The sequence below is a fragment of a genome, unplaced genomic scaffold (assembly GCF_019419815.1).
Source record: "Pyrus x bretschneideri cultivar Hongxiangsu unplaced genomic scaffold, Pyrus_bretschneideri_v1 Contig6, whole genome shotgun sequence".
Classification (NCBI taxonomy): domain Eukaryota; kingdom Viridiplantae; phylum Streptophyta; class Magnoliopsida; order Rosales; family Rosaceae; genus Pyrus; species Pyrus x bretschneideri.
Window position 1 is genome coordinate 5055912 of NW_025999798.1, and position 25737 is coordinate 5081648.

Sequence of the window (25737 nt, forward strand, 5' to 3'; positions counted from 1 at the left end):
AAACAATAAAAGGTAGTTTTCATTTTTTTTTAATCAATTTCAATAAAAGTACAAACAAAAATTAAAACGACAATTTAGTATATGTGTTTGGTTAAATTTTCATTAATCTTAAAATTGCCCCGACTAGTATTAACAAGACGGGTAATGCTAGAGAGATTAAAATTGTAGACAAAATTTGGAAATTAAATGAGATGGAAGTTAACAGTTGAGTTATTGCTTAAGTGTTAATAAACATGCTCGTTTCTTATTGATGACACATCATTAGTTTGTAAATTTTGTCTTGCTAGATTTATCCTTAACAAGACTAATGAGCTCTAATTTTAAGAAAATGCGTACTTATTTATCAATGCAATAAAACACAAGAAATTTGTATTGAAATGTAGATATCGAAGCTGTTAATTCATGAGTATATTATCAAAACGAATATCAGTGCAATTAAGAGTAGATTTGATAGATAATTGTTGTGCTTCTCTGAAGTGAGACTACTCTTCACATCCTTCTTGGCTTGTATCGAGTCCACCCACTCGAACTACCAACAATTATTTTAGACTTTCAGTCATTCCAGAAGCAACTCCGAGCATGTTTTCCTAGTGCTTTTCTGCTTTGCTTTTTTTAGCCATTCTGGAATTAGCTTCGAACTGCAGCGCCAATTGAGTGAGTAACCGCCAGGGCCATGCACCACCAACGGTGTAACACGCCGTGTGAATGCCCGTTATTATCCACGTGCCTCTCACGTGCAAAACTTCCATCCTAATTTTATCTCTGCTTCTGCTACAGAGTCACGCCACTTTTGTTCCCGAACTTCCGAGAGTGACGTAACCGTCCGTCTTCTTCTTCCCTCTCCGTCGTCGTTTCGATTTCTCCTTCCAATTTCAAAATCCTCTGAAATTTTCTCGCGTTTTCCCAGTCCCCAGACAAACCCTAACCCAAAAAAACCCACAATCCTTCGCTGTAAATTTCCCGCATTGCCCTTCAAACCATGGCCTCCAGCGCCGTTAACGTCAAGCAAGAACCCTCCGAGAAACCCTACCAAATCCCCAACCTTCTGCCAATCCCATTAAGCAGCGATAGTAGCAGTAGCAGTAGCGCCAGTTCCGTCAATTCTTCCGACATCGAAGACCTTGAGACCAATTCCTTGTTCGATTCTGTGACGAGCAAGTTGAACGGCGACGATCACGATTTGGCGGATGGAGGGGATGATGCTCCGGCCGCAAAGAAGGCGAAACGCGACGGTGAAAGGTATTAAACTTGGATCCAATCTATATTTTTGAATAATGATCTGCTGCAATTGCAGCAGAGTTTTATACACAGTTTACTACACACGCATGCAAATAAACAAAACAACTGGAAGTGGCATCCTTGCTGTCTATGAAACATCAGTCAGTATACACATGCAATGGCCTTGCTGTCCACTATGTATGTGTCCTTGTTGTTTAGAATAATCATACATCCTTAACGTGGGAACCATATTCCAATCTGTAAAGCACAGTGGAATCTGTAAAGCACAGTGCACTGCATGTGGAGCATCTTTAACACTCCCCCTCAAGTCGGAGTGTGAATGTCAATGACGCCTAACTTGCCTAGATGCGTTTGAAAAATAGGCGCACGCAGTGGCTTAGTAAACAAGTCTGCGACTTGTTCTCCCGTTCCGACATAGGAAGTTTTAATTTCTCCCCTTTCAACCATCTCACGAACAGTGTGGCAATCGATCTCAATATGCTTTGTGCGTTCATGATACACAGGATTTGCAGCTATGTGTAAAGCCGCTTGGTTGTCACAAAATAACTTTGCTGGTTGGGAATGCTCAACACGTAAATCTTTCAACAAATATCGCAGCCAACTTAATTCACAAGTAGTTGCAGCCATGGATCGATACTCCGCTTCAGCAGAGGAACGAGCTATTGTAACTTGTTTCTTGCTTTTCCAGGACACAAGTGACTTTCCAAGGAAGATACAATAACCCGTCACTGATCGACGGGTAATGGGGCAACGTGCCCAATCTGCATCACAGTAACCGATTAAATGTAATTCACTTTGGGAAGAGAACATTAAGCCTTGTCCGGGTGCTTCTTTCAGATATTGGAGAAGGCGATGTGCTGCCTTAAGATGGTGAAGTTTGGGTTCTTGCATGAACTGACTGAGATTATTTACTGCATACGTAACGTCTGGCCTTGTAATGGTGAGATAGATCAGTTTACCAACCAAACGTCGATATCGAGTCGGGTCCTTGAGAGCATCACTACCCGTTGTTGTCAACACTAAATCAGGTTCCATGGGTACCTTGGCAGGTCTTACTCCAAGCAAACTAGCTTCCTCCAATATATCCAAGGTATATTTACGTTGGCAAATGGAGATCCCAGCCTTGGACCGTGCAACTTCGACACCAAGAAAATATTTTAATGGTCCGAGATCTTTAATTCGGAAACAACCACTAAGAAACTTCTTGAGTCGACTAATGGCTTCCTCATCATTTCCTGCAATGATCATGTCATCAACGTAGAGTAATACCACAGTAATAGATTGTCCACAGACCTGAGTGAATAACGAGTAATCCGCACGGGACTGTTGGAAGCCAATTTCTTGAATGGCAGATGAAAACGTTGGAACCAACTGCGAGAAGCTTGCTTGAGTCCGTATAACGATTTGTGGAGTCAACAAACCATGGTCTCCCCCTGTCGACGATATCCAGGAGGCGGTATCATATAGACTTCTTCATGCAATGCACCGTGAAGGAAAGCATTTTGGACATCCATTTGATGAAGAGACCAGCTGCGAACAGCAGCAACAGTCAAGAAACAGCGGACAGTAATGAGTTTAGCAACTGGAGCAAACGTCTCTTTGTAATTAATCCCTTCGCGCTGCGTGAACCCTTTGGCGACAAGGCGGGCCTTGTAGCGTTCGATGGTACCATCGGAATGGTACTTGATTTTGAAGACCCATTTACAGCCAATGGGTCGTTGGTGAGGAGGGAGGGGAACCATAGTCCAGGTGTGATTGGCTTCAAGGGCTTCAATCACAGAGTTCATGGCTACAAGCCAGTGAGGGTCATGACGGGCCTGCTCATAAGAGGCTAGTTCAACCAAGTGAGAGATGTTGTGGACAAAAGAGCAGTAAGCAGGAGAGAGATGGGAGTAAGAAACATACCGTTGAAGGGGATATCGGGTGCCGGACATGGTGGAAGGGATGACGCTGCGCTGAAGCAAAGCAGCATGATGTGTCTGGTAGTCACGAAGATGGGCAGGTGGGTGTTTAATGCGGTCGGAGCGGCGAAGAGAAGGAGGTTGCGAATGTGAGGGAGCAGATGCTGGCGAGGGAGGGATGTCTGGCGAGGGAGGGATGTCTGGGGTGAAGGAGTGATATCGGTAGTGGGAAGGAGGTCAGGAGTTGGAAGGGGTTGAGTTGAGAGGAGTGCAGGAGTGGGATCGTCATGAGGGATAGGTAAGACAGGGAAGTCGAGGTCTTTTTCTGGTGGTGAGGTAGCAAGGGGGAAAATATGCTCATGAAAGATGACATCACGAGAGGAAAAAACGCGTTTGCTATCAAGGTCATAAACACGGTAGCCCTTTTGGCCAAGGGGATAACCCAGGAAGAGGCAGCGACGAGCACGAGCATCAAATTTGTGGGAGGGGGTAAGGTTGGTGGCATAGCATAAACACCCAAAAACCTGGAGATGAGAGTATGTAGGTAGTGTCCCATGCAAGAGTTCATAGGGAGATTTGTGGGAAAGTAAGGGTGCTGGAAGGCGATTGATAAGGTAACATGCAGTTTGTATACTCTCCCCCCAGAATTTTAAGGGTAGGTTAGCTTGAAATCGTAAGGCACGGGCAACGTTCAAAAGATGGCGATGTTTGCGTTCAACTACCCCGTTTTGTTGAGGGGTGTGTGCACATGTGTGTTGAAAAAGGATGCCATGAGTGTCTAAAAACGAACGCATAGATACAAATTCTCCCCCATTGTCTGCACGAAGGGTTTCAATGTCACGATGAAACTGGGTTTTGACCCAAGAAAAGAACGAGTGCAACAAGGTTTATGTATCTGATTTAAATCGCATAAGATGAACCCATGTGAAACGGGTAAAGTCATCTACAATGGTGAGGAAGTAACGTGCCCCAGAGTGTGTATGGATTTTATGTGGCCCCCAAATATCACAGTGGATCAAATCAAAAGGAGCAACTGATTTTATTGAACTGGAAACAAAAGATGAACGAGTTTGTTTTGCTAAAGGACAAACATCACAAACATGTGTAGAATCAAAGATAATTTCTGGGATAGTCTGGGATAAAGAGTGAAGGGGAGCCGAGGATGGGTGCCTAAGACGTTGATGCCAAAGTGCCGAGGTACGTTTGACATGGTGAGCGAGATGAGGGTTTTGTGTTGGAGTGAGGTAGTAAAGTCCATCAAACTGCTTGCCCAGGCCAATCATCCTCTTTGTAGCCATGTCCTGCACAACACAAAAACCCGGGTAAAATATCACAATGCACTTCAATGCCCAGGTCAACTTACTCACAGATAACAAATTCACATGAAATTGTGGCACATGTAAAACTCCATCAAGAGTTATCTCGGGGGACAATTTAATGGACCCAATGGTTTCAATCGCAGCCTGTCCGCCATTTGGTAAACCAACAAAATCATGTTGGGTTTTAGTGTGATTATGGCTGAGTGATAAGTGAGAAACATGATCTGTGGCCCCGCTATCCACGATCCAATACAATGTTGGATCATAATGTGCAAAATTGCAGTTGGGTGTATAGATACCTGTTGCATGTGCAAGGGGCAGATCAGTACCATTCTTATTGCGAATGAGAGCTATGAGTTGGTTGTACTCCTCGGTTGTGAACGTTGCATCAAATTTGTTGGAGGTTGTTGCTTTGGTAGCTGGCGACGGTAATGCTTCAACATTGTTGGAAGTTGGAGGTGCACGTCTATTTCTGGGCTGCACATTCTTCCCGTGCCATTTGTGTCCTTCAGGGAATCCAATAAGGAAAAAACAACGTTCGACTGGATGTCCTCCGTCACAGTAGCTGTATTTGAATATCTTCCGTGAATTAGGGTTGTTGGCATCATAGCCTCGTTTTGGTGCTGTCGAATGATTGGTTTGCATTGCATGGGCGATAGGTTCACGTCGATTTACCACATCCAATTGACGTTCATGTTGAAGAACCAATCCATGGACTCGTTGTGTATCTGGAAGTGGGCTCATCATTAAGATAGAACCTCGTATGATTGAGTAACTCTCGTTCAGACCCATTAAGAACTGCATGACTTTCTCTTTTTCTTCCTTGTCTGCATGTGCCTTGGATCCCTCGCATTCACAGGCAATGGGCCCATGATATGATGCTAATTCATCCCAGAGAGCTTTCAATTTTGTGTAATAATCTGAAACAGATAGCTGTCCTTGTCGGTGTTCGGCAATTTCTTGTCGAATTTGATAGATCCTGGAATCGTTTCCTTGCGAGAAACGATCCTCAAGATCTCTCCATGCTGCTGATGCAGTTTTGCAATAGAGTATATTGTGGGCAATGTTGCCATGCACGGATTGCCAAATCCAGGACAAGACCATGTCATTGCATCTCTGCCAAATTGGATACTTGGCATCAGTGGTTGCGGGATTCTTGATTGATCCATCAATGAACCCTAGTTTGTTTTTGGCGCTGAGGGCGATTCGCATAGAACGGCTCCACTGTCCATAGTTGTGTCCATCAAGAAGTTGACAAGACTTGGTGAGTCTGAATGATGCAGAATGAGAGGATCAGATACATGGGGTATCGTCTCAGTTGGTCTTTCGTCGCCCATGGTGGCTGTGTTTAATGAAGATGGACCGGTTGTGTTTGTGGCGGAAGCAGAATGAGCTTTCTAGAGTCACCAAGATCGGTGCTCTGATACCATATTAAACTTGGATCCAATCTTTATTTTTGAATAATGATCTGCTGCAATTGCAGCAGAGTTTTATACACAATTTACTACACACGCATGCAAATAAACAAAACAACTGAAAGTGGCATCCTTGCTGTCTATGAAACATCACATGCAGTGGCCTTGCTGTCCACTATGTATGTGTCCTTGTTGTTTAGAATAATCATACATCCTTAACGTGGGAACCATGTTCTGAAATTTTCTCGCGTTTTCCCAGTCCCCAGACAAACCCTAACCCAAAAAAACCCACAATCCTTCGCTGTAAATTTCCCGCATTGCCCTTCAAACCATGGCCTCCAGCGCCGTTAACGTCAAGCAAGAACCCTCCGAGAAACCCTACCAAATCCCCAACCTTCTGCCAATCCCATTAAGCAGCGATAGTAGCAGTAGCAGTAGCGCCAGTTCCGTCAATTCTTCCGACATCGAAGACCTTGAGACCAATTCCTTGTTCGATTCCGTGACGAGCAAGTTGAACGGCGACGATCGCGATTTGGCGGATGGAGGGGATGATGCTCCGGCGGCGAAGAAGGCGAAACGCGACGGTGAAAGGGGGTTCGTGTTGCCGGTAGGGTTTCTGCGTCCTCTCCCGCCGTTGGAATTGTCCAAGGAGTTGCCTCTGGCTCTGGTTTTGCCCACCTCGACAATGTGCTTGCCGAGTGGGTCCGGTTGTAATAACCAGGTGGGCCCGGTTATAAGGGGATGCAAGCAGTTTTGGAAAGCAGGGGATTATGAGGGTGACAGTGGAGGCATTGCCATTTCTGGGTTTTCGTCTGGTAAGTTAGTGCTTCTGGCTCTTTGTTTTTGTTTACCAAGTGTTTGACAATTTGTTTTCTTCCTCTGCAAGTCTTTTTTCATTGGAATTTTGCTCTACATGTCTTTGTTGGAGTGTTTTAGGAGAGTCTGATGGTAATTTGCTAATCGTTTTTGGATGTTTTTGGATTTTGCAGCTGGCATGGACCATGTTAGGGTTCATCCCAAGTTTCTCCATTCAAATGCAACCAGCCATAAGTGGGCTCTGGGAGGTACATTGTCACTGAAGTTCTGAACGATGGATTACTTGTTTTTTCATTTCCCCGAGTGAAAAGAATTTGGTTATGCAATACTGGAATTTGGCTGACTGTGATCTTCTGTTTGCAGCTTTTGCGGAGCTCCTAGACAATGCTTTAGATGAGGTTATTGAACATATATTTTCTTTTTCCTTTTCTTTTCTTCAAAAATTTAAGGAATATGGAAGTGCGTCTTGACTATTTATGTTGGTGTAGGTCTGCAATGGGGCCAACCATGTTTGTGTTGACATGGTGAGAAACAAGAAAGATGGTAATGAGATGTTGATGGTTGAAGGTATGCTTCTCCATAGTTTTGTCATATTTCTTCTCGCGCATGGTGAACTATTTGTATCGATAGGGTGCAGGCATTACCATTTATGATTTCTAATTGGTTCTTAGTTGACTGATTTAGTAGTGGCCTTTATTTGCATATACTGTTTCGATATTAGTTATATTGGTATCCAGGGACCAGGGTAGCTGTAGGTATCACAAAGTGGTGTTCGCAGTTCCATCTGTGTTCTAAGACATATGTGCTCAGCTTGAGTTTTTAAGATCACAATTGCTTTTCCCTTCCCTATTTTTTTTTTTTTTTTTTGCTTTGACTTGAAACATCTCAACTCTTTGTACAAATGATAATAGTTGATTTTTACATTTTATTAACCTTGTTTTTACTACAGATGACGGTGGTGGGATGACGCCTGAAAAAATGCGACAATGCATGTCTCTTGGGTATTCTGCAAAAAGCAAATTGGCAAATACTATTGGTCAATGTGAGCTTCTATATTGCTAGCATTATACTATAGAGTTTCCTGTGTAAATGGGTAGAGAATAACTGCTATAACAGAGAAGATTGTTTCACTAATAATTTTCTCTTTCTTTTAATATTTTCTTTTTCAGATGGCAATGGGTTTAAGACTAGTACTATGAGGCTTGGAGCAGACGTAATAGTGTTTTCTCGTTGTGAAGGGGAGGATGGGAGAAGGTTTGTTTTTAATCTGTCTCTGTTAAACCCTAGCTTGGAAACTTGATTCATTTGGTCTTAGAAGTCTGAAGTTTTACATGGTTGTAGTATAAGGACTTGCAGAAACGGCAGTCTTTTGTTACTTTTTATTTTGTCATCTGCCTCATGTTTTTATTTTGTCAAATTGAAAAGTAACCGACTCATACTCTTTTCTCTTAGACCGACACAGACCATTGGAGTGCTATCCTACACCTTTTTGAGGGTTACTGGAAAGGAAGATATTGTGGTTCCCATGGTAAGCAGAGTTTCTTTTTTTTCTTTTTTGGTGGTAAAATAATGACAACATTTTGACCATCCCTGATTTTGTAGCCAGGCTTTTGGGTTTATAGTTTTGTACTGTAACTTTCATAATTATCACCATACGCTACTTAATCCTTTCCTTGTATTGTGATTTTTGAACCATATTGCTCTGATCAAGTCAGTATGTTATTACTAATGCATGTCTTAAAGTTTAAGACTTATTAAAAGATGAAATAAAAATAATTCAGACGAAAGGTAGCTTTAAATTTTTTATAATGATGTGCTTGTTACCACAAGTTGTGATGTTATTTTTTCCAGGAAGTTTAGTTAAGGACCATTTTTAATAAATTAGTGATGCATTTTGTAAGAGAAGCTTATCACTGGGAAAATTGGAGAAATGATCTTAATTATCAGTCTCGCATTAATTTGTCTCCATTATTCCATTAATTACGATTTATTTTTACTGTAAGGTTGATTATGAGAAAAGAGGCCAAGGTTGGAACAAGATGATGCGGGGTTCTCCAGATGACTGGCATAAGAACTTAGCAACCATAGTGCAGTGGTCTCCTTATTTAAGCGAAGAAGATCTTCTTCAGCAGGTAATTCTTAATTTTTCTTTTCAAATTCTGTTTTTGAACTTGGCATTTCTCATTTGGTCTACTTCCCTTTTGCCTTTTCAAGTTTGTAGCATAATCTGACTATGAGAGAGAGAGAGAGAGAGAGAGATCCAACTTACTGTGTTTTTGCTTCTTATTAATGCACAATATTCTACTCTTAAGGTTTGGTTTGTAACCATTATTGTTGTCTCAAATTTTGTATTATTTATATCTTTTTGAGGCTTGGGTTGATGACTCATCCTCTTTTGCTCAAAATTGCTCTGAATAATACTTATTTTTGAGAAAGGAAAATATAGACTTCTTTAGATATGAGTGCAGGAATGTACATTGTAATGCATTCTTCAAGTTTCCAGTGAAACACCAAATGTTTTGCACAATTGTCACTACTTGTATTGATAACCACATTGACATTTCATAGCTATGTTTCAGGGCACCATTGTTTGTCTTTAATATTATGTCAAAACAAATTGTTACTTAGCTCCTTCATATGCTAATGCACTTGTTGTCCTTTGTCACTGTAGTTTAATCTCTTTAAAGAGCATGGTACACGTATAATAATATACAACCTTTGGGAGGATGATGAAGGAAAACTGGAACTTGATTTCGACACTGATCCCCATGTGAGATTTTGACTCTTTTTCAATTGATCGTTGTTTTTTATCTTAAGTCTTGTAAATTGTAGGGTACCTTCGCTGCACTTTCAGATTTGGGTTCTTATCTTTTGTGCATGAAATGACAGGATATTCAAATTAGAGGAGTCAATAGGGATGAGAAGAACATTCAGATGGCAAAACGGTATCCCAACTGTAGACACTTCTTAACCTATCAGCATTCATTAAGGGTATGTTTGAAGAACTCATTCAACTTCAACGAATGTCAACATTCACTGTGACAGAAACTGTAATTCTCGAAGAAGACAGTTTCACATACGATCTTACATCAGCAATCATAACCATAACATCTTTATTCTTTTTTTTTTTTTTTCCAGAGTTATGCCTCAATTCTTTATCTCAGGCTTCCATACAACTTCAGAATTATTCTTCGTGGGAAAGATGTTGAACATCATAATATAGTTAATGATATGATGTTAACGAAGGAGGTAACATACAGACCTCTGCAACTTCCGGAAGGACTGTCACCAAAATTTGCAAATGTAATACCTCCATAACTAATCTTGAAATAGCATTACTTTTTATGATTTTATTTTACAATATTACTGATTATTCCCTTATTTTTACAGATGACTGCAAATGTGACACTTGGTTTTGTAAAGGATGCAAAATATCATATTGATGTCCAAGGGTTCAGCGTTTATCATAAAAATCGACTGATTAAGGTTAGTGTCTCATTTAAATTGTTGTTGATAATAAGGCACAATACTTGCAATCTTGTACAGTGTATTCTGTTTTCTTCTCATATTTTGCCTGAAAAAACTTCATTATCAGCCGTTTTGGAGGCTGTGGAATCCTGCCGCAAGTCATGGTCGTGGCATTATAGGTATTTTGTAATACTTCTCAAACAGATTAGTTATTGTGTTTTTCTCGGAGTTGCATTGACTAATTGTGATATGGATTAATTTTGTTACCCCACTCTTGTCATCTCTCTCCGTGACAGGTGTTTTGGAAGCTGATTTTGTTGAACCAACTCACGACAAACAGGGCTTTGAGCGGACAGCTGTGCTTTCAAGACTAGAGAATAAATTGGTTAAAATTCAAAAGGATTACTGGTTTGTTCTTTTCCTCAATGCTGCTTAAGTACTTGAGGTTGTTTGTATGATTGTATCTCACTTACTGTGATCCATTTTTTCTAGGTATGCAAATTGCCAGACTGTTGGGTATGCTCCAGTAAGACGTACTACTGATTTTCCAGAAAGAGAACCTTCAGTGTCTGGTAGAAGGAAATCCTGTCGCGTAAATCAGAATTGCCATGGTTCTAGTAGTGGACGACTTAAGTCCAGTAACAAACTTGAAAAAGGATCATTAGCCGTAAATGCTTCAAGTGAAAATGGGAGCTGTTATGAGGCATCACGTTCTTGTATTGAACCTCAGCAAGATCCTGCTTCAGATGAAAGAGTCCCTCAAATGCTTACACGTTCACAGTCAAAGGCATTTTATTTTACCTTTACTTCTCACTCGTGTTTATTTCTGCTTCAGATCATATGATCACTTGTGCACATTGTGGTAGCAGCAAATACAAAAGAGTTAATAGATTAGTGTGAACCTTATGGTTAACTGTCGAGAATTAGACAGTTAATAGATTGTTGTGTACGCTAAATTTTACTACCCACTACCACAAGTTTGCTCATTGCTTGTATTTGCTCCCGTAAGCAGACGGTCGCTACAAACAGAGTGGGACAAGTTTCTACAGATTGCAATGCTGAGTGTTCAACCAAGTCGAAAAAGGAATCCCATGAAGCGACAGAAAGGTTCTGCAAAATTCAGTTCGCTTACGTTGTGTGCTTGTGCAAATAGTCTTTTTATTCAAAACTTACCATTTCATTGTTGTCCTTTCTCTTTGCAGTTTGAGGGAAATTGTCAGTCCAGCAATGGCTAAATTGCTAAACGAGCGCAGTTGTGAAAGGTGCAAATCTCTTGGGACTGAAGTAAGTGTGCTAGCTTTAAATAGTTATCTTAAACCGTACATTATTATGTCAATTAAATTTCGATGCTCATGCTTTTCATTTTTCATTTTAATCAGCTTCAGCAGGCAAAAGAAAAAATAGAACAGTTGGAGAAAGAGCAATCGGCTTTCCTAGAAATAATAGTGCAAGAAAAGGCCGAGCGAGAACAAGAAGAGGAAAGATTAAGGAAAAGCCTAACGGTGGGGATATATCACAAACCGCTCTCTGCATCTTCACTTGTCCATTCTCTAAGAAATCTTTTTTTCCCTGGATGCAGGATGCTTCTAACACGATCTGCAAGTTGCTTGAGAAGGTGAAAGAGCTAGAAGGAAGGAAGCTACAGAACCCTAAAGTTGAGCATGAGTAAGGCACAAACAGCGCTAGTGCCCGTGCTTTGATTTACATGTATCTTGCCGTACATATATTCTCAGAACCAATGAATTCCGTGGTCTAGAAGGAAGGCTAGAGTGTAGTTGACCTGAATATTACATATCAGGATTTGTGTAGTTCACCTGAAAAACCTGTATTCACGTTGTCTGCTAAATGTTAAGGCAATGCGGTAATTGCGTAATTTTGACAGCATTAACATTGCAGATTAGGAAGAGCAAGTAGCAAGCTTGAAGTACGATTGGAAGGGCTTTTTGGTTTGGGAGTCAGTATGTACATTTTTATAAGAATTTCTTTTCGGCTTAACTAATTTCCAATGTTTAGTTCATTGTTGTAAGTAATAATTGCACAGAAATATATTTTAAATTGTCTGTCTTTAGTTTCTGGTGGTAGCTAGTCTGTAGTTTCTTGGTGTAATGGTCCTCACCTTTTCGGAAGAGGATAGGTGCCTCGCACGCGACCATTGTCAAATAATTAATCTTGCCTAATCTTTCTTCATTTGAAAACAAAAATAATTATGTCAAAAGTACAGTTACCATTTTGGCTCGAAATCACTTTTGGTCTATGTAGTTTCGTTGTTTTTATCAACAGAGAACTATTTCTACATTCCTCGTTTCATCTCCAGCACTACGTATTTTCTTAGCAATTAGGTTGATAATTCATAGGAGAATCAACTAATACATGCTAAAGGTGAAAATGGGAGTACGGTTATTACATCGCTTACCAGTTTGGTCATTATTTTGTTTTTGTTAGAAGTTTTGATGGATGTTTATGAAATGACGATATTGATTTATGGTACCGAATTTCAAATAAAGTATTGATTGATTTTCAAGTTTAAGGAGTTTAGTTCACTTTAAAAGATCATTTCTGATAAAAAAAAAAAACCTTTAGCCACTTTGTCCTTAGGCAAAACAAATCACTAGTCACAGGCTGACAGAGACGGGATTGATGTAGAATATGTGTTAATTTTTTATCCAAATGTTTTCCATCGCAAACATAGACAAATAAGCTTTTCTGACCACGATAAACAATCATATATATGAAACACAATTATTTTAGGTATTGAAGCGAAATTGTTATTAGTATTACAAAAATCTTATTCTACACTCCTTAAGTGTTTTCATTCTAATTATACAAAATGAAGTGAAAAATGAAAATTTTGAAATGTCAGTAATAGTTTTCGTCTGAAAAACTATGGATTCTGGTTTTGTTGGGTAGTCTGAGGGAACGGAGGAGGAACATATGGTATCCAGGTCCTGGGATCTCCCAGGCTGAACGCAGGCGGCGGCGGAGGAGAAAAAACTGAAGGAATGTAAGGAATCCAAGTCCTCGGATCCCCCAAATTAAACGCCGGCGGAGCATGTGGGGCAAAAGGATTTGGTGCCGGAGGGAACTGCGGGAATGGGAAAGGCAAAGATGGCGGGCCCCGGAACGGGAACGGGAATGGCGGCAAAAATGGCAATGGAGGCAGAGGAGGAAAGGGCAGGGAAGAAAATGGCGGCGGCTGAGGCCATGGGAAGAACCCGTATGGTGGGAAGTAAGGGAGGAAGAACTTGGAGGAATTGAAGGAAGTTGCCAATCCACCCTCCACCTTCCTGTTTCCGCAGAGCGTGAGATTTTTCTTACGTGGTCGGAAACTCAAGGCGTTCATGCTGTAGATGCAGAGATTGTCTTGTTTCGATTTGACTGAGATTTCGTCTGCGGTGGTTGTTAAGGCGGGGACATTGCAGGCGGAGGAGGAGCTGCCTATCAAGGTTGCCTGGCACATTGACTTCATGGCAAAGCCACTGATGCAGTTGACTCCATCGACAGAGGGGATTTCCAGTTTGTAGACTCCGTACTTGTCTGTGGTTTTGTTGACCTGGAAGTTCATCTGTGATGCTGTTTTGCGGGATTTTGCTCCGAATTTGCATTTTATGAGGACGTCCACACCTGATCAGTTAACAAAACTAATAGAATGACTAAAAAATCATCAAAAAAAACTAAAAGTTACGCTTTTACGGCGTTCGACGGAAAAACTTAGAAATTAGGAAGTACTTGAACTTTTTTGTTATGTTTGAACGAGCGACTTTTAAAGTATCAATGAATTTTAGACTAAATTGTTAAAAATGCAATACGAGAATGTAATCATTGAACTACTCAAACACTACAAATCTCTCCCATACTTTTTGATAACATCTTGAAAGGTAATTTTTGAAATTTCTTACAATTTATTTTGCAGCGCATTCCAAAACGTACCATTAGTAAACATTTTGTTGTGCTTTTAACATAAGTGCTTATGAGCATAAGTGCTTATTTATGGATTCTAAATGAAACCATACTGCACTTTGCAGATTATTTACCTGGGAGAAAGTAGCTGCTCCTCGAGAAACTGTTGCTTAAACAGGTATCACAGTAAACTGCTCCCACAACGGTGATCCGAGCGGTTGGGGGTGTGGATCGAGCGGCCAGAGCAGGTGGGCGGATGGCAAGAGATGCAAGAAGAAGAACAAACGAAATGATGGGATCCATGGAAGAAGCTTCTACTGATTTAAATTAAGCAGCATATAACAAAGCTTATAGACTATTTGCTAGCTAGTCTGTGTTATATAGCTGGAGATTCAAGCTCTCTATGTTTAATGGAGCCCGTGAGTATTTAGTGTTAGGACCAACTGTAACCGGAGACATGAAATGCTTTATATATTCAGAACAAAACAAAGACATGTGAAGAACCCTTTTTGGCATGATTGTCAGGTAAGAGGGGTAGATCAGAGAAATTACATCCAAATGCTAAAGTGATGGTATTCTGAACACATCAAGTTTTACTGTATGTTTTAACGTGTACAGCTGATTATGACATTGTGTAGTTGTGCAGTAGCGTTATTAGGAATTTTAGAACATCATTGCTATCGGTTTTGGACCAAATCTTCCGTTAGCTTCAAGCATTCCATATATTTTCTTAAAGTCTCTTTCCAAGTTTTCTTAGTTTTTCCTCAGTTCCTCTACCCATTGTACCGCGAGCCGCTATTTCATGTTCACCTTTTCTAATCGGAGTATTTGTAGGTTTTCGTTTCACATGTTTAAACTACCTTAACTGATTTTCTCTCATCTTATCTTCAATTGTGACCATTCCTACTTGAGGGACCATTGCTTCAATTTATTCTATGTATAACACAGTTACTAGTATATAATTGAGTCCAAATTGACTCCTTAATTGATCCGACTTTGGTCATGAATTTAGAACAGGGCCAGCCTAGGCCTGTAGACGTGTCGTTCCAAAGCCCAAAAGTAAAGACAAGTTGAAACTGGAGGAGTAACATTTCTTTTGAAAGTTTTATTTTTCTTAATTTCTTACATCTAATGAATTTGCAATAGTATCCAATTAAAAGGATTGAACTTACTGAATTTATGGAACTGCAGATTTACCATTGCGGAAGTAAGGACTAATCACAAGATTTCACAACAGTATTTGGAGAGAATACTAAATCGAGAGGCCACGTAGTTAGATTTGTGCGACCACCTAACTAATAAACTGTTATATTCTCACATGAGTGGAAGTGGAACCAATACTGGAACGAATGAACTAAATATAGAGGAATATGCACCTGAGAGGGAGTAAGGTGAGACCAAGTAAGGCTTAAGTGCTCTTTTGAAGTTTTTCCCATGTTAAAAGATTCAAGACCCACGCCTTACGACAAAAAAAACACAATTACAATGTATTATCAACTTTTAGCGAACAAGTTTATGTTTAAGACAAATGCATTTATAATAAACTCATATATGGAACTTTAGTTATACAAAATTACCTTACACATATGGATTGGGTACAATTAATTAATTATACCAAGTAAATACACAATATTTCTTCATTTAGTTGGAAATTTACAAAAATGAAAAAACACAAATGGAGATGCAGGGGATCGAACCCTGTACCTCCCGCATGCAAAGCGGGCGCTCTACCATTTGAGCTACATCCCCAGTAGATGGTGAACTCTTTCGGTAAATAACTTAGTGATGTCAATGCCATTGTTTATGCTCAGTTTTTATATAGGTCAGTACTGTAATTATGCCTGATTAATTAGCTAGAGGTGAATAACACGAAGAATTAATGATAATTATACATAGAAGAATACAACAATTAATTTTATGCTATAATTATATTTTAGTGGCTGAATATTAAAAGGAATTATTCTGGTTTTTTATAGTATATCATTGTAATGTACATGTATGAGTCATAATTGTAGGGGTTTAAGCATCTCTGAATTCATGTATTTGTAAAGCACAATGGATCAAATTAGAGTCATTAGACGTTTTTTGATGAATGAAAGATTCAGAGTTTTGCTCTCTATTATTTTAGTGTCTTTCTCTTGTAAGATTGTTCAATTTTTGTTTCTAGTTTTCTGCAATTGTAGAATGTTACAAAAATAGGCTCTTTCAAGTTTTTCAGGTCTCTCCTTTCACACACAAACACACACACACACACACACACACACACACACACACATATATATATATATATCTGCGAGATTGGAGTAGAAAATGAAAGTGAAATTATCATAAATATATCCAAATGTAGTTAAAACTGAACATCATCATGAACACTCTCACTCTTTTCTATTCCATTTTTTTTGACTTGACCTGCATGTGATAAATTCGATGATGACGATCAGAGCCAGAGGGCCCCAGCCTCCTTGAGAAGTGGGACCAGGGACCCATTGATATGGGAAGCCATGACTCTATCCATGGCGCCAATAAGCTTGCCACCAATAAACACCACCGGAACCGCCGACGAGGTTCCGAGCAACCTCATGAGAGCCCTCTCGATCTCCTTCCCTCTGGGGTCCTGGTCCAGCTCGTACACCGTCGGATTCACCCCCATTCCGCAGAAGAGCCTCTTGACGGCGTGGCACATGCAGCAGCTGCTCACGCTGAATATCACCACCGCGCTCTTCGACGCCAGCCTCGCCACCCGCTCCAGTGGGTCCCCCATGCTCATCCTCACCGGCACGTAGTACCCCCATGACTCAGCAGCTGCCTGGTACTGCATCATGATTAACAATGTACTAATATAATCCTAATCTCTCCACTTATATAATTATTGATTATTTGGACCCAAAGATGAACGAAACACTAAACTAACCAAGTAAAAAAGTCGAAGATTACAAGTTACACCTGAGAGAAGATAAGAGAAGTTGTTCAGGGTTTGAAAACTGAAATTGAAAGAAGTTGGACAGTGAGGTGCGGATTTTATAGTCATGTTTGGGAGCGGTAAAATTGTAATAATGAAGGGTTGGGAGGGGTTAAGTGGGTTATATCGAGTTTTTTTGTCTGTTTGCTGTCGCAGGGCGTGCGAAGAGGGTGTCGTGGTTTTTGCTTTAAAAGGATTGTTGTCTGTACTACAATGTACAACGAGGGGAGAGGAGCGTAGACGTACGTGGACAAAATACATACTCGTATTTTGTGGCGGTCACTGGCGGAAGCGGCGGTGTCAGGAGGTGGAAGGCGGTGAGTGGGGTATTTTTGTCTACGGTCGGGAGTAGGGAGGGGTACTGTGTCAGCTCTATTTTAAGCTTAAATTAAGGGCTTTATTCAGATTATGTTGGAATTGAAGCAGGCTTTAATAAAAGGAGAGGCAGAAGGATTAGACGGCTGCGCTGGTCCTCCTTGTCGAGAGCGCTATTATATAAGACCAAAACTTCTTTTTGCAATCCTGACGTGACCCTTACGCGCATGTCTCTCTTCTTTTTTTCCTTTAATTATTCTGGTGTTTTTGGATTTTGGATTCTCTCAACAGATACGGTATTGGCATGGCCATTGCCCAAAGCTTGAAGAGAACAAAGAACGTGATCGTGATGATCAACGGTTCTTCTTTCTTGGGTTCTGCAATTTGACCCCCAAACAACTCCCATCCCATGAAAAAGTAGAACTGCGACATCTAGCAGCATGCCCTGCATGCATGCTAGTGTTTGAATTATTTTCATGTTTTTGATGTCTGTGGAGCTGTTACTTCCTGCTTAATTTACTACTTTTTTGCTTTTTCAAAGTTAATTACTATTATAAATAAGCCTAATTTAGTTTACTTTAGTGTTCATGAGGTTCTGCTAACGCATGCAACCCCAAACACTAAAACCCTCGTGCGCTAGTTTTTCAGAGTAGTGTGTATGTATTGTAATTGACTATTAATTTCTACCACTAACATTAGTATGTCCACTTGATATGTTTGTTGAGCAGTTGTCCTATATATATAATTAATTAGGCAAATTGCTAAGTTTTAATGATCGTATACAACTATGTGTCTATTTTTCAATTACGCAACTAGCAATGAATTAAACAAAGACACATGATATAATAAGTGATAGGCAAATTTTCTTTTACAATAGGGTTATCTTTTAGTTTCTATAGTTCTTATGCATATATATAGTACCAATTGAGTACAATTATATATATTTCCATTTCTTTTGCCACAGGACTGATTGTGAGATGAGAACATGAAAGAGACAAGAGCTATTTGTTTGGATTGTGCCAACTGAAAGAGGTGGGGAGACAACTCAAATACTGGCCTAAAAATATAAAAAGTCATGCCGTTCAAAATTAAATTCTTCTAAGATTCATTGCTCAATTTTGCATACTCTACTCCCACACATATAATTAAATACAATTGGCGACAAATAAATTTTTTCCTACAATCAAAGTATATCTCCTGATGTCTACATCTCTTATCTATGAATGTCATAGACATATATACCCCACCCGACAAATTAGATTTTCTCCTGAGTATGGCTTGGACCATATGTCCTTCATGTTATATAGTTTTCACCTAGCTTAATTATACACATTACCCCTTATCTAAATTAGTAGTGCACATGTAACGTTTGTCTTATATATCTATCTTTTCATCTTTTATTTGGTCGATTATATATACACGGAAAAATTAGATTTGGGTTGATCTGGGATTCAAATATATAAGATATATGTATAAAAACAACAGAAACAACAACAAAAAAGTCTGGAATTTAGTAGCGTGTAGGAGCAAAAGCAATGACAAAGTAAACAAACGGTTGACTTGGATGTTGGAACGATTATAGAGAAAGATGAAAAAGGAAGGCGTGGTCTGCAATACAGATGAAGTCGGGCGGCGGGCACAGTTCGCATGCCGCAGCAGGATCTGGGAGATCGTTTCTCCATTTATGCACATCTGGGTTTGATTTAGTTGAGGGTTCGGTGTATAGGTCCGACCACAGACATACTTTTGTTTCTTGCTTTTTCAGGACAAGTACCATCTCTGTGATTCTCTCTTCTCTCAGGTGTTGAAACTGGACTGGTTTTAACAACAGAATCTGGTTAGTCCAGCCGTTGAGCCGCAGTTAAGTCGAGGAGCCAACTCCAAAACTCAAAACTTTGTATAATTACAAATTCAATACTTTATGTATACGCGTATATACTACGCATGTATAAGTATTACATTTTAAAGTTCAGTCACTCCTCACCCTCAGTAACTTGAAAAGATTATTCATATTTTTGTTAATTCATGAAAACACGTATACTACAATAAATCTAGGGAATAGGCTTCAAAATTTGTTCTGAATAACTGAAGGCATGTTTAGTATCCTTCTTGAAATCGTATTTCATGACCAAAAATTAACTGATTTTTTTGTTCAAGGGCTAATTCTAAATGTCACTGAAAAACAGTGAAGGTAGCTAAATTACGTAATACTCATTAGTTTTAAAAACAAAAAATTAGATCCAATTATATTACCAAATAACCCTTTACTTTCTTTGTAATCAAAATATTAAGGTAGTTTGAATTACAATAATTAAAAGAGTTTTTATCACAAATAGTTCCTGAGATTGACCAAACTCATCATTTTGGTAATTCACTTTCAAAATCAATTAATGTCGTCTCTGACATTCATTGCCTCACATCAGTTTGGTCATTTCCATCAACTATTATGTTTGTTTGTATGCGGGATTCATAAATCCAATCAAATGGTGACACGTGGATTGCATAAGGGTTTTATCGCAAATGGTCCTTGACATTGATCCAACTCCTCATTTTGGTTCCTGAGTTTCAAAAATCGGTAAATTTGGTCCCTGACTTTCACTACCGCGCATCAATTTATTCCCTCTGTTAATGTGGTCCCACTAATCCAATTATATGGATCAACGTGGATTAACTATAAGAATTTTTTTTTTTTAAGAGTGAACCAAAAGAAGAGTATTTCACATTGACATTTTTCTTGCATCCCACAACCCCAATTGGAAAAAAAATTCAATCTAAATTCGATAAAATCAAATCCAAATTCAATTCAAATTTGATAGGCTTTAGGATTATAACCAACTAGAAAGAATGAGGAGCGAGTTCAGGAGGCCAAGTACTTTAGTGGTGTCATGGTACCTTCCTTTTCCTTTTGAGCATACCCTGATGAAGACGACGATGACTTTTTTATTTATTTTAGTTTTGGTTTTTAGTTTCTTATTTTACTTTTAGTTTTAAATCTTAAAAAAAAAAAAAAAAGTTTCTTAGTTAATCCATGTGGTGCCATATGATTGGATTAGTGGGACAAAAAATATTGACGAAACTTTAACGGAATGATTAAATTGATGTGCGGTATTGAAAGTAAGGGACCAAATTTATCAATTTTTGAAACTCAGGGACCAAAATGAGGAGTTAGATCAATGTTAGGGACTATTTGCAATAAAAACCCTTATTTTGTATAATCCACTTGTCACCATTTCATTGGATTTATGGGTCCCACATACAAACTAATAGAATAGTTGATGGAATCTTAACGGAATGACCAAATTGATGTGCGGTAGTGAATGTCAGGAACGACATTGATTGATTTTGAAAATGAGAGACCAAAATGATAAGTTTGATCAATCTCAAGGACCATTTTGATAAAAACCCTAATTAAAAGTATAGGACATACAATGAGCAAGCACACATTTTTTTTACCATCCTTGTATCACACATTAATTGACCATCGATCTGCTTACGATTAATGTATTTCAATCGTATAAATTACATAATTGGATGTCTTTCGAATGTCACTTTATTAAAAAAAAAAAAAAAAAAAAAAAAAAGAGTTTGAACATTGTTTAGTCGGTCATTCATATTAGGCAATAGACAGATTGACATATTACAATTTATAAGGAACCAAAATGAACAACATTGTGGCCACTTAGTACTACGGTTTAGTAGTATTCCTCTTCACGTATAAGTGAGAGGTTTAAGGTTTGATTCTCTCCAAAAACGAATTTGAACCATATTATTGCTAGTCCATTGTGAGGCTAAGCTCCACCTGCTCCTCCTTAATATAGATAATATCGTTTGTTAAAAAAAATGAACAACATTGTGGTGCTTTAGTATAAAGGTAAAAATGTGGTTTTTCGTTAAAAGAAAACAGTCCTAAGAGTGTTTCGTTAAAACTCCCTATAATATTATATAAATACACACAAAACAGATTAACCTTCTGTTAAAAGATTTTCTATGATCATAATCAAACAAATCCAAAATATAGTTTACAAGACATATAGTTCATCTGCAAAACTGAAGAGAAGAATACAAAAACAACAGAAAAATATTTGATCTTTGTCATCAGAATCGAGCAATTGAAATATTTCCCACCATGCATGAATTATCACGTAGCTCCATCAAAGACATATTATTCATCATGTCCTCCTCTTTAACATAGAAGTAGGGTTCCCATCAAACAAATCATCAATCAAATTCTCAATATCCTCCGGTTGGTACTTTATATACTTCTCCAACTGCCTCCCTCCCTCCAAGTACTGCTTGAACCTACTCCAAAACGACCGGTAGGCCGGAATCATCACCGACGACACTGAAACCCTAAGCTCCGACTGAAGCTGCTCGTCGCTCACCACCCACGTGCTCTGCGTCTTGTGTATCTCGTCGAACAACGCGTTGAAGCACTTAAACCGCTCCTTGATCACCGTCTTCGACACCTTCCCTTTCACCTGCAAACCCTCGTGGTTGAGACAATGCAAAACCCTACCCCACGTCTCCCGCTGATAGTTCTTATGGTATCCCCTCAAGTCCGTCGACCGCTTCCTGCACCACGTGTCACCCATCAAATGGTGGATCTCCGCGGACCCCTTCACTTTCTGCATAATGTAACGCCCGTTGTTCATCAAGAAGATGTACCGCAATGAGGGGTCCCGGTACAGTTTGGACTTCATCTCCAGGTTGGCGTCCAACATGTCCATAACGGTCTGTAACTGCATTTGGAACGGTGATGACGTCGTTCCGGGCGTGCCGTGCTCTTTTTCGTACTCCACGAACACTTGCTCCAACGAGTCCTTGTACTCGCAGGCGTATTTTAGATAATTCATGACGTAGCGCGTCAAGGGGTGCACTGCGCCACTGGGGACCGGGGTTTTTCCATTGTCGCTTTTGATGGAGTTTTCGAGATCGCAGAAGATGCTGACGGCGGCCTCGCCGAGGCGGTTCCTCGCTGCCTCGGCCTCCGTCACCAACTCTTTTCCGATCTCCTCTGGGTACGAGTTCCGGATAGCCGGGACCAGGTCCCGAAGCGTCTCGTACATGTCAAGCATCTTGAACAGCTTCTCCGGTGACCGCTTCGTCAAGACGACGGCGTCGGCGAAGTTGAAGAGCTGGATCGCGACGGCGCGGATGAGGTTGCAGAACAGGGACTCGGACAACGACTTGTGGCTTGCGAACACGGCGTCGCAGAGCTTCCGCTCGCCAGACAAGAGGACGGAGGAGCAGAGTTTAACGACACTGATCCACGTGGCGATCTCCCCTTCCAGGGACTCCCACTGCATTCTCTGGACCTCGTCGATGGAAATGTTCTCGTATCCGAGATTGTTGAGCGCCGATTTGAACGCGTTCCGCCGCAAGATGCTGTAGACCAAGCAGCACTCATTCTCGTAGCCAGCGGCGATCATGGTGGAGGCGATTTTGGTCATGGTGGTGATGCTCTCCTCCGAAAGCGAAGGAAACTCGTCTAATTTGTCAGGTTCGGATTCGGGTGGTTGTGTTTGAATGGACCGACACGAATCGTGAGCGGAGCTGCTGCTGTAGCTGTTGAAGGAGGAGAGCTTGGAGGTGATCCGACTCGAAAAGCTGTGGTCCTGGTTATTATCCGACTTGGCAGTGCTCGGCTCGTGCTGATCGAAGATGAGAAGGTTACGGAACTCCTCGTCCAATAAGGCCATGGCACGTTGCAAGACGGTGCCGGTCCGATTCAACGCCATGGCGGTCGTGGAATTGGAAGGGAATTGCTCCAACACCGTCGCCACTTTGGAAACGCGCGTCACGGATTCAACGAACGGCTCGTCGTCCTCCTCGTTCTCACCAAACCGGGCCAGGCCTCTGCGGTATTTTGTTATCATGGAGTCGACCGCTTTGGATAGCGACTCCACTGACGCGGGGACCACCTCCGGCGGAGTCCATGTTTCTTTAGATTCGGAAAAGGTTTCCAGGAAGCGGTCGACGTCGTCCAGAATTTCCTCAAAGGTCAGTTCGGGCGTAGGATTGGAGGAATTGTTGAGGTCATTGGGACGATCCTGGGCGTCGGATTCTGGTGGGGCCTCCTCATCGATGGTCTCGTATCGCTGTCTCGGGGTGGCGGGACTCAAAAAGAGATTCTTCTTGCTGGAATGTCTTGGAAAACTGACGGACTTTTCAGGCGCCGCTGCATTTTTCTCCATCAAGTCCGTTCCGTTCCACCCGGTAATCAATTTTGATTAGCCCTAAATCAATTTGATTAGCCTCTAATCAAATTTCAAGCAAAACAAAAGAAAAAAGTTATTCAAATCTGTGGAGAAGAAAATGGGGGAGTTTTGGGAAATGGGAGAAAGTGGAAGAATGAGGGATCCACAACGGCAGGGAAAGGGAACGAGAGAAGGAGAAGTATTCGGAGGGAGATGGGAAAATGAAGGGGGACGTACGGATAGGAATGGATTTTGATTTGTTTTGTGGGTTGGGACGTTAATCTTTTTTTGGGGCGGGGGGAAGGTGGTCTGTGCACCGTTGACCTGTCGTTTGTGCTTCCCACGACTAATCCACTCTTTCTGTAACACTACTATATGATTAGAGGAATCCAATCGTGCATCAATTTGGCGCTAAATCAGGTTGTGACTTGGCAGGAGTGGTCACGTTGTGTAGTTTTCTAATTTTCAATGTTTGTCACGTGTTTCCTGGATAAAGCGAAAAAAAAAACATGTTTGTCACATGGTGGGCTTTGAATTCGAAGGAGCGGTGCGGGTTAGTTCGATTCAGTTCTCAAATCTCGATTAAATTAATTAATCATTAAGCGGTGTAATTTTGTTTTTTAACAAATAATAGAACAACTTATATTAAATGTATTCGAAGGAAATTTGAACCAAATATGGAACAACCAAACCAAACAAGTGACCGGTTGTTCCCCGATCCAGTCGTATGCAAAGTTGGGATATTTGCGTAGAAAGTCGGGAATTTCGAGAAAAAAAAACTAACCTCTGCAATTTTCGGCAAGTTTTTCAGATTTGCATGAGCCAATTTTCATATGAACGGTGGATAGCCAACATGTGCCACCACCATCAATAAGTGTGACAGCCTGTCCCGGACTTTTCGTACCGTAGGGGTAAAATGACGGTTTTGCCCCTAATGGATAATTGTTGTTTGTGTGGTTGTTTTGGGTTTTTGGTTGGTTGCATCCCAACCACACATCCATCATCATCCTCATCCCTCTCTCCTATTCTCCCTATCTGTCCCGAGCCCTCTCTCTCTCTCCCATTCCTATTTTCTTGTACGGACGACAACCAAAACCCTTGAAACCTTCACAGATCAAGGAAACAAATTACACAGTTGTGTTCGTGAGGTCCTTAGGAGTTCAACCATACCCATTTCAGGTAAGGATACCTTCGTTTTCACGTCGAACTCGGGATCCCTAATTTGGTCACTGTTCATGCGCACGTTAATTCTTGTGTTTTTGGGAATTTTAAGCATGTAGGAAGCTTGGTGAGGTTCTTAGGAGGCTCGGGGTGGTTCGTTTGAAGGTTTTGGACGTTGGGATCGTGAGTTGCAGGTTTAGCCGGAGTTGGTGGTGTTTTCCCGACGAGATTCCGTGGGTTTTAGTGCTTGAAAGTGGTATGGATTTGTTCCTCTTGTTGTAAGCTTCATTTTGGTACCAATTTTGTGAAATTTGGTTGAAAAACGAAGAAGATACGAAGTTTAGAAATTTTCCCGGTTTTCCGGCGCTGGCGATGGCGCCGGAGTTTGGGCGGAGAAGATGACGGAATATTTTGTCAGTTTGGACGAAATATTCCTAACGGCATTAACGGTATCAGTTAGATTTAACGGAATATTCCTGATGGCGTTAACTGACGTCGTCAGTGTGCCAGGCACGTGCTTGCGTGTGGCCGTGCCTTGGCCGGCGCGTGGGGGTTCGTGCGGCGTCAAAAAATTATTTTAAAAATATGAGGATGTTCGTGAGGTTGAGTAGATCATGTTGGTGTATTCATACACCCTATTTGAGCTTTGTATGAGAAGTTATTTCGTATGGTTGGTTATGTGCTTTAAAATTAACGTATTTTTAGTTGTTTCGCATATAGGTGAGACCTATCCCGAGGACGAGCGCGGTCACTCGAGGCAAGGGGGTTACGACCCTTCTACATACCAGTGAGTGGGCTTTTGGTTTTCCGTATATACCTATATACTTATGTTTTTCCCAGAAAGTGAAATGAAACGTTTATACGTTTATATGCCATGCATTATGTTTGCCATTTAATTATGCATTATTAGTTGCATATATATATGTGTGTTGGTGCTGCGGACGCACAGGTAAGTGCCAGGTGAGTGGTTTATGTTTATGTTCATTAGTGATTTGAGATGCCTAGAGAGCTCATAACCTGCACCCCCGGTGTTAGTGCCCCCGCCCAGAG

The 25737-nt window shown here is 40.6% G+C and overlaps 4 protein-coding genes and 1 non-coding gene across 5 annotated transcripts; 1 reads left to right on the forward strand and 4 right to left on the reverse strand.

Moving 5' to 3' along the window:
• The first annotated feature begins 664 nt into the window (after window positions 1–664).
• Window positions 665–12231, forward strand: LOC103929029 (protein MICRORCHIDIA 7). The gene is made up of 20 exons (XM_018642960.2): window positions 665–887; window positions 6114–6689; window positions 6864–6938; window positions 7054–7088; window positions 7179–7257; window positions 7640–7732; window positions 7860–7944; window positions 8143–8218; window positions 8694–8822; window positions 9362–9460; window positions 9580–9681; window positions 9829–9993; window positions 10081–10176; window positions 10286–10337; window positions 10455–10566; window positions 10651–10945; window positions 11171–11265; window positions 11361–11442; window positions 11538–11660; window positions 11738–12231. Exons 2-20 carry the CDS (start codon window positions 6206–6208, stop codon window positions 11825–11827), a joined length of 2367 nt encoding a protein of 788 aa, XP_018498476.2. The 5' UTR covers window positions 665–887; window positions 6114–6205; the 3' UTR covers window positions 11828–12231.
• A 652-nt stretch (window positions 12232–12883) lies between these two features.
• On the reverse strand, window positions 12884–14500 carry LOC103929027 (formin-1). Its single transcript, XM_009338174.3, has 2 exons — window positions 14190–14500; window positions 12884–13779 (listed from the first exon to the last, which is right to left on the reverse strand). Exons 1-2 carry the CDS (start codon window positions 14356–14358, stop codon window positions 13040–13042), a joined length of 909 nt encoding a protein of 302 aa, XP_009336449.1. The 5' UTR covers window positions 14359–14500; the 3' UTR covers window positions 12884–13039.
• A 1231-nt stretch (window positions 14501–15731) lies between these two features.
• Window positions 15732–15804, reverse strand: TRNAA-UGC. The gene has a single exon. It is a non-coding gene; the product is annotated as a tRNA-Ala (tRNA).
• A 555-nt stretch (window positions 15805–16359) lies between these two features.
• Window positions 16360–17026, reverse strand: LOC103929030 (glutaredoxin-C1-like). The gene has a single exon (XM_009338176.3). The coding sequence runs from the start codon at window positions 16874–16876 to the stop codon at window positions 16493–16495; it is 384 nt and encodes a 127-aa protein (XP_009336451.1). The 5' UTR covers window positions 16877–17026; the 3' UTR covers window positions 16360–16492.
• Window positions 17027–21253: 4227 nt separating this feature from the next.
• On the reverse strand, window positions 21254–23914 carry LOC103929031 (exocyst complex component EXO70B1-like). Its single transcript, XM_009338177.3, has one exon. The coding sequence runs from the start codon at window positions 23521–23523 to the stop codon at window positions 21499–21501; it is 2025 nt and encodes a 674-aa protein (XP_009336452.1). The 5' UTR covers window positions 23524–23914; the 3' UTR covers window positions 21254–21498.
• Window positions 23915–25737: the final 1823 nt, after the last annotated feature.